This window comes from Rhagoletis pomonella, unplaced genomic scaffold, assembly GCF_013731165.1.
Source record: "Rhagoletis pomonella isolate Grant_MI unplaced genomic scaffold, Rhpom_1.0 Rhpom_scaffold_00005, whole genome shotgun sequence".
In the NCBI taxonomy this organism is placed as follows: Eukaryota; Metazoa; Arthropoda; class Insecta; order Diptera; family Tephritidae; genus Rhagoletis; species Rhagoletis pomonella.
This window is the reverse complement of record NW_023458559.1, coordinates 61619372-61627756: the sequence shown is the minus strand read 5'-3', so window position 1 is coordinate 61627756 and position 8385 is coordinate 61619372. Positions and strand designations below refer to the sequence as shown.

At 36.9% G+C, this 8385-nt stretch overlaps 2 protein-coding genes across 3 annotated transcripts in view; both read right to left on the bottom strand.

Annotated features, from left to right (window-relative positions):
* LOC118739330 (cationic amino acid transporter 4) overlaps window positions 1–2399 on the bottom strand; it is a 5380-nt gene extending 2981 nt beyond the window's left edge. Inside the window, exons 1-2 of the mRNA XM_036470592.1 lie at window positions 1332–2399; window positions 18–391 (exon numbers count right to left, since the gene is read on the bottom strand). Coding sequence (XP_036326485.1) covers window positions 18–391; window positions 1332–1473 — 516 coding nt within the window. The 5' untranslated portion in view covers window positions 1474–2399. The remainder of the gene's footprint in view (window positions 1–17; window positions 392–1331) is intronic.
* Window positions 2400–2487: 88 nt separating this feature from the next.
* LOC118739329 (lipoyl synthase, mitochondrial) lies at window positions 2488–5086 on the bottom strand. 2 transcript variants are annotated; one of them, XR_004993000.1, is made up of 6 exons: window positions 4929–5086; window positions 4486–4860; window positions 4062–4218; window positions 3938–3995; window positions 3133–3872; window positions 2488–2619 (listed from the first exon to the last, which is right to left on the bottom strand). XR_004993000.1 is itself a non-coding variant. In XM_036470591.1 (5 exons), exons 1-5 carry the CDS (start codon window positions 4965–4967, stop codon window positions 3329–3331), a joined length of 1173 nt encoding a protein of 390 aa, XP_036326484.1. In that variant the 5' UTR covers window positions 4968–5086; the 3' UTR covers window positions 3032–3328. The 2 variants fall into 2 exon arrangements, 1 of the variants encoding a protein (XP_036326484.1); XM_036470591.1 differs by lacking the exon at window positions 2488–2619 and having other exon boundaries at window positions 3032–3872.
* Window positions 5087–8385: the final 3299 nt, after the last annotated feature.

The window sequence follows — 8385 nt, the reverse complement described above, 5'->3', positions numbered from 1 at the left end:
ACCAAAAAGGCCAGCACATCGGGATAGCGCGCGAATAGTTGCTCATGCATCTCACCGGTTATGGCCAGCGTGGTATTACCAATCCAACCGCCAAGCATCGAGTCCACATATCCACTCCAGGCACGTGCCACTGAAGCGGCGCCCAACATGTGCTCCAGCAGTATATTCCAACCGATGACGAAAGCCCAAAACTCACCAATCGAGATGTAGGTGTAGACGTAAGCTGAGCCAGCTTTGGGTACGCGTGTGCCGAATTCCGCATAGCAGAGTGCCGCCAGCATTGAGACGAAACTAGCCAAGATGAAGGAGAGTATTATGCCGGGTCCAGCCATGTCCTTAGCCACGGTGCCGGTGAGGACATAAATGCCAGCGCCCACCATGTGGCCAATGCCTGAAAGTAGAAGATGAAGGTGGAATTTCGTGAGAGATGATTTGAAGTATGAAATATAATATGGGGAGTGGGAAGAGAGGATATAAAAGAAGTTTGACCGAGTCGGAGATGACGAAAAAACTCAGAAATATCACGAAAGTCTAAAAAAGTTTACTCAAATCTTTAAATTTGTACCAAATTTACCTTAAGAGTTTCGAGTTGCCTTTATTTCTGAGTTTAAGAAAAAAGCTCGAGTTTAACAGCCCTATTCCCACGCCAATGAGAAAATTCAACGGCTGACTATTGTCAAATTTATTTTAAGCGCTTTACAGGCCTATTCTGCTTGTTACCGAACGTTTTAACACCGGCACATTTTTTTACCAAAAAATAACACCATTTCTTGTATGCGCAATTCTAAGCACTTTGGTAACAACTTAATCTATTCAGCAATTCAGCTATGCAGTTTTGTATTAATTCTGGTATTTCATACTTCACGGGGCAATATTTTGTTACCTGCTTATGATATGGTAACAAAATTTACCAATGCGCAGAATAATTTACCGGTAACAAAATTTTTGTTACCAACGCAGAATAGGCCTGCTAATGGTGACAATTGTCATTGTTATTGTTATGACCTACTGAGTTCGCGATAACGACGAAACAATGTTTATATTGTGTTTTAGGCGCAGTAAATATGACAATATGGGAATAGGGTTGCACGTTGGTTTTTCAATTTACCTGGGAACAAAATTTGTGTTTAAAGGGTAGACAAATTTTAAAAGCTACTTGAGAAAGCGGTTTTTAGGCTTTCGAGGCGGGTCAAAAGGAATACACTTATTAAAATGGAGCAGAGAAGAATATATATACAAACTCAAAGAAATTAAAAAATTTCAAATTGCATTTTTGTAAATCTACTTCCGCTTTTCTGCTCTTTACTCGAAAGTATGTTTTCTCAACCCACCCAGCAAAGTTATGTCAAAGGTGTTGAGGCACCGCTTCAGCGGAGTCTCCATGACATCAACAGGCACCGGCTTCGTTCGATTCATCTTCGAGCACAGGCCAGACATGACGTGACCGAGTATAATGCGACGCGTACTTGGCATAATAACTGCACAGGCACCAGATTGGAACGCGCTTAACGATGTCGACTAAATTTCTTCGCACAAACTAAAGGAATTATATTTATATTTAGTTTTTCTACACTAAGCCGCGCAACGCCTACGCGTTATGCAAAAGTGCGACGTCACTACTTAGCATATGCCACGCAAACGTTGCATATCTTTAGGCTCTTTTGAACTTGTTTGCCGATTTTTGATAAAGGAGCATAAAATTTTCACTTTCAAATCAATTTTTGTAATTTATTTATTAATCGTATATTTTTTTGCACAATTAAAAGACAATTTAACACTTCTCGTTGCAAGCAATGCGCACTAGCGCTGTTGCGATTTTCACAACTGACAATTGACTCTTAAATGTCAGTGTGAAATTTGTTATCGAAGCAAAATGCGATTAAATGATTTTATTTGCGGCGCATGCGCGAAAAATCCATTATCAGGTGCAACAGTGGTCGCACATAAGTGGTTGGCGGTGTAAGAGGGCGGCGTTGTAAACTGAAACTTTGTTTACTTTAGCTGACGTTGACACACCGCTGTGTAGCCTTGATTGTTATTGTAAAGTTGGCCACTTGTTGAGATGGACCGAGATGGTTAGCTTCCGTAGTAACCATCAACTTTCTCATCTTCTCTCAGAAGAGCGAAAATAGAATTTTGTAGTCAATAGCTTTTGCGATTGTTTTTTTTATAGTTGTTGCTGCATGAACTTGAACTTCCTAAATGCATTTACTCGACGTTTTTAGCGGATGGGTGACCGCAAATACCCATGTTAATGTACTTTTATAACATTGGTTATACACTTTGCTTGTCTTTAATATGATTATACGGCGGGAGCTGTAAATGCACATTTTCTTGTGCTTCAAATGATAGGGAGAGCTGTTGTAAATATAGCTGCAATAAGTAAATTACAGTCACAACTTAATTGCAAAGCCTAGTAAAGCCATTAACAGCTTTGTTAGCTTCACCTGTGTTTTGTTAACTAGATGGAATTTAATTTTATGCAAGTAATTTTATACGATTTTCAAACAAGCGTAACAAATTTTACTATATGTTATCGAATAGGTGTACATACATATGCCAATCTACATATCACTTTTAAATAATTATAAGTTTTAATCTAAGATAATATGTAAGTATAGGTTTGTATAGTAACCAATAGTCAGTACTAATTTGTACTGGAACCTGCAAATTTTTACTGGAAAAGTGTATGATAACCCAAAAAATTTGCAAGAGAGCCCTGAATTGAGAGCGTAATAACACGGGAGAGCTACAAATTCTTGCTAGTGAAATTTTTACTAGCAGAAATTAGCTAGCAGAAGAAGAAGAAGAATAAATGTCAAAAGCCGCCATTTGTTGATTTGGTTTAGCACAAACAAAAGTAAAATGAGTGGAAATCAAAATATTAATGATGTACTAGACTGTGTAAGTGCTTCTGTGAAAAGCAAAGAGTTTAAAACTGATTTATAAAAAGTAAAATGTTTACAGCAGAATATCAAAAGGGTGCAACAACTATTCACTTGCAAGTTTTTACTAGTTTTGCGTTCAGTAACTTTTTCTGCTAGTTCTCTCTTCTTGTAAATTTTACGCTCTATTTTGCTTTAACGCTCTGGCTGCAATGTTTTACTGTAGAAGTTACTATACAAACCTTATGTATATGGTATTTTCTTACTACAGACAGTGCACAAAGATTTTGTTAGCGTTATTAATAATGCAAATCTAATAATTCCCACTCTATCCAACTCGTCTCAACTAGTTCCTCAGGGTCATGCAACGTTCCTTGCTGGCTTTTAAAATGCGCCCATCCTATCCATATACTATCAGTAGGTATATTTTTTCCAATTTATATTTAATTTCCCTTCGTTTCCTCAGCTTCGACCACCTTCTCTGTTTGTTCTTGTCGACTCTTCAAGATGCTTGTAATGAAAAATTCGCCTGCCTTGTATGAGCTACGTACTAGTGGTCCGCTCGCGGTGTACAAGAAACCTAATTCATTTCCACGCTTCTCCCAATGCTTGAATTTTTCAGGTGTCACATATTCAATAACTTTCAAATGCTTATTTGTCGGTTGCATATATTGACCCAAGGTGAGGCACTCCACACCAGCTTCACGCAAATCTAGCATAGTTTGTTCAACCTCAGCGTCTGTCTCACCCAAACCCAGCATTATGGAGCTCTTTGTAACGAGTTTAGGATTGAATTGCTTCGCTTCCCGCAACACAGTCAACGTCTGGCGGTAGTGAGCGCGTCGATCACGCACAAATGGTGTTAACTTCTCAACAGTTTCTATATTGTGCGCATAAACATCTAGTCCACTATTGGCTATGGTTTCGACGCACTTCGTATCGCCACGAAAATCAGGCACCAGACACTCAACGAAGATGTTTGGATTTCTGCGAAGACAATGTAAGAAATGTAGTGGGTGCATTTTATCAATATTACAAAGTATAGACATTACCGCTCTTTAATTTCACGCACAGTTTCTGCGATGTGATTTGAACCACCATCTGGTAAATCTGGAAACAAAAACATTCAAAGTTAGCAAAGTGTATTTACTTATACTTCATAGCTAGTTAAAATACCATCTCGATCTACTGAAGTCAGCACAATGTAATCTAAACCCCAGGAGGCAATCGCCTTGGCTGTGTTTACTGGCTCAGCGGGATCCAGTGCTGGTGGCTTTCGGGCAGTTTTGACAGAGCAGAAACGACAACCACGAGTACAAGTGTCGCCCATCAGCTGTGACAAAATAAAAGATAAGCGGCATGTAAACAAATCGTGTGAATAAAATAAAACGTATGAAAGCTGTTAAAGGTTATCAGCTAAGTTCACAAAAAATCACATAAACGTAGAATAGATACATATATGCTAATCAGGCAGGCTCTGCAATTCACTTCCGAGTGAATTTCACACAAAATGATTTTGAATCCAAATTGAATGGGTTTTGAAATTCACTCGGAAATGAATTGCAGAGCCTGCCTGAATATACCTCACACTCTTCCTTACCATAATAGTGGCTGTCTGGGTGCCATGTTCACCACCTCCCCAACATTCGCCTATATTGGGACAGCGTGCCTCCTCGCACACCGTGGCCAATTTCAATTCACGCAACTGTGTTTTAATTTTTGCAAAGTTTTTGCCCATGGGTATGGTGGTCTTTAGCCAAGGTGGCAGGCGTAGTCGTTCATTTTCTCCTTTCTCTCGCCGCAATTTGCCCTCATAATCAGTCCACTCCTCACGTGTATATTCCGGATTTTGTACGAAATCTTGGAAATTTGGTCCTTTGGTTAAACGCTCACGTATTTCTTCAATCTTGTCTTTGGATGCTGGGGCCGTGGCGTTCGTCGCCGCACTTCGTAATGCACCACAAGCGCTAGTGTGCTGCATGTGATAAAATCGAAAGGTTATTAGATTGCAATATATTCATATATTTAATTTAATTGACTTACCACGCGCACTGGCGACTTGGGAACGCATTGTCGCAGCATTTTGCTAAGAATGGTTTATTTTCTTTACTTTATGCGGGAACCAGTAAGTATATTTTTCCAAAATTAATGCGTGAGAATTGAATAACATTCAGCAGCTGTGATAACATTCGACAGCTGATTTTGACAACGACCAATGTGGAATAATGAGCGACACCTACCGGAAAACGGCGATTATGAGATACTGCAATGGTCGTCAAACTGTCAAACTGAAAAGAATTTTAATTCGGTAATTCGGATGTTTTGTACGCTTTTCTGTATACTGAGACTAATCGCTATTTATAATACAAATTACGATACTGGTAGCCATGGCTACTAAACCAGCAACTAACCTCCGTCGCCATACATAATAGGGCCCAAATTCTTAACAAATATAACAAAAATAAATAAACTTATACTTTAAAAAACTAAAACCTCCCTATTATAATTGCCATTCGTACTGTCATCACGTATGTAACTTGAGAACAGAAATCGCTGCATCTTTTAGGCGCATCAAGATTACATAGTTACATCCCGAGCTAAGGTAATAAAAAAGCGTTGTAATTAAAAATAACTAAAATTAAATAAAGTAAAATGGGGGGATTGGCTTTCCTTTACGGCCGATTTTGCTTATTACGTCGGAATGGGTGTGCTGAAAATAATGATGATCACATACACACGTTGCTAAAGACACAATTTTGTTTTTTCTTTCTCCGGCAAAACAGAAAGGAGAATTCTACTTCTCTCTAGATATCGAGCCCTAACCGCCAAAATAACGTAAGCGAAATTTTTTCCAAAATTTTCTTTTTCATGTAATTATTTTTCAACATACATATGCATGTATATATGTGTGTACAAGTGTAAATCATATTTGTTGAACAATATCATGGTGAAATTATACTAGGTGTAGTAGTAGAGCGAGGAGAATGATTTGACGCTATCTTATTTAAAAATTTGCCTTTAAGATAGCCGAATTTCAAGAGAATAAAGCCAGAAAACGTTTTATTACTTCAGCTATTTATAGTTTCACCATGGAACAATAAAAAAAAAAAACATTTCTTGGGAAGATTTTCATTAAGTTGTATTTTTTAAATCATTACGTATTTAGCCTTACAAGTAGTAAGTCTTCAACAGTTGTATTATTTAAATTATTCCTACTTTCACTTAAAACGAAATTTAAAGAAGAAAATGCTCTTTCGACAGATGCTTGCGTTGCAGGTGCACCAAGTACAACAAGAGCTAACTCAAAAAGTTCGGGAGATATGAAACGGATGTTTTGATAAAAAGAAAATATGTCTTCATTCAACTGTAAGCGCCTGTGAAGATTTTCAAAATTGTCTATTTCCACAAAAACTTTAGTCAAATCTGACACGTCATCTTCAGTTGCTGTTGCCGCTGTTTCTTGTGCTATTTGATCCAAATAAGCACTGAGTAATGAGCTTTCGTGATCGCTGGAGGGCTCTCTCTTAATAAAAGAACAATGCTGGCTTACTTCTTCAGTAAACACTTGAGTTGTGGGCATGGGTTTACTCTAAAGAAGTAATAACGCTTTAAAATAAATATGTAAAGTCAAACCATGCGTTACCTGTTTGAGGTTGAAAATTTGTCTAGCTGTTGATTTTAAATTAGCCTTTGCCGAAGATTTTTGCGATTCCGTTAACAATACGTTTAGCCGAGGGTCCAAATAAACGGCGCTTAGCAATAAGACATTGCTAAGCAACAAACTTTCTCGATTTAACAGAGAATTATAGATAATTTGCTTGATGCCACCGTTACGACTTTCTCTAAAATTTAGTTTAAGCTCCATCCATATTTTAAAAAGATCACACAGAGGAAGTTGTTCCTCTTGGAGCTTCATTGTTGCAGCCCAAATTGGTTCCAAAGCTGATACGTATTCTTGGATCCAGTCCCAATTAACTATAATTTTTTCTTCTTCTACAAAATCCCTTAGTTCTAATAGTTGTTTTACCATAACATAAGTAGAATTCCACCTTATAGCAATGTCAATTGGTGGGACAGCTCTATTGCATTCAGTCAACAAATTTCTGTTAGAACTTAGATACATTTTTGTAAACGTTTTTTTAGATACTAAATTTTACTTACCTATATTTCTCATTACGTAAAAGTTCACAAACTTTGCGAATGTCTTCTATATTGTTTTGAATGCCCTTATCTTTGTGAATATCGGTTGCACATAGTTGAAGTGAATAGACTGCACACCGCATGGAATGAAGAGAGCTTGTAAAAAGTATTTCTGGCAGCTCATCTACGCAATCAAATATTTCATAAAAATCTTGATTCACAATTTCTACTGCTTTCAACATATTTCGTCCGTTATCAGATGTCACACTATGAGTTAAAAAATAGTTAAGAAAAAGCAAAATTAAGTGGTCTTAGTTTTATTTTATAGATACATAAATACCAATAAATTTGTTCCAGCCGAATATCATATTCTGCAAGGGTATCCAAAACAGTATCTTGAATTTGCTCTCCAGTGTATGGATATGGAAATGTCTTCATCCCAAGAGTTTTAACAACTATTTCTAATTTCGAATTTTTAAATTCTAAGTATTGCAGATTGATACCCAGAATTGATCTATCGAAACGAGTAGCGGTATCTATTTTAATTGATACTAATTTTTTCTCGACGACTTTTTTAATAAATTTTTTCATTTCTACCACACGTTTATTGACCAATTCCATTACGTTATGGGAGTTGATTGAATTCATATTAAGCGCCTTAAATATAGGATTCACTATCTCTCGGAATCCTTCACTATCTAATTGTGATAATGGCTGCCCATCTTTTGTTATTATTTTCACCAAGGAACTTTCGAATGATTCTGCATCTATTTCATATGAAATTCTAATTTTCTTCTTTGGCGGTTCATTTTTCTCTACACTTGGCGTTAAGTGATTCAAAAAGCTTTTATGCTTGGTTTCTATATGGCGTCTTAAGTTTGTAGAATGTTGGCCTGCGAGCTTGGTCTTGCAAATCTTGCACAGCGAGATGTTTTCCTCCATGCTGTATTCAAACAGGCTTCGAATTTGGTTATTTAGTTCACTCTTAGTTCTGCCCATGTCCAATATTTGTCTTCTCCTATCGATATACGGCAAGCTGATGTGTTTATTTCAAGGAATTGTTAAATTTTTTTCTGTTCAAAATAAATTTCAGAGAAAAACAGAAAAAACCACACAACAAAGATTTTTCTCAGCCAAAAATTAAAATTGTTATCGGTATATCAAAAAAACTGTGGTGAAAGTCGTTTATGGAGACAGGCTTTTCAGAGGTGTAATTTTAAGTGCCATATAATTTCCTGCACGCATGGTTGCTTTTTAGCCCTAATGAAATAAACAAAACAAAAGTAAAAAAAACGTCCAATGTTTCAATCTTTTGAAGAAATTAAAATACATGTTTAACATTATTTTATAATTATTAATT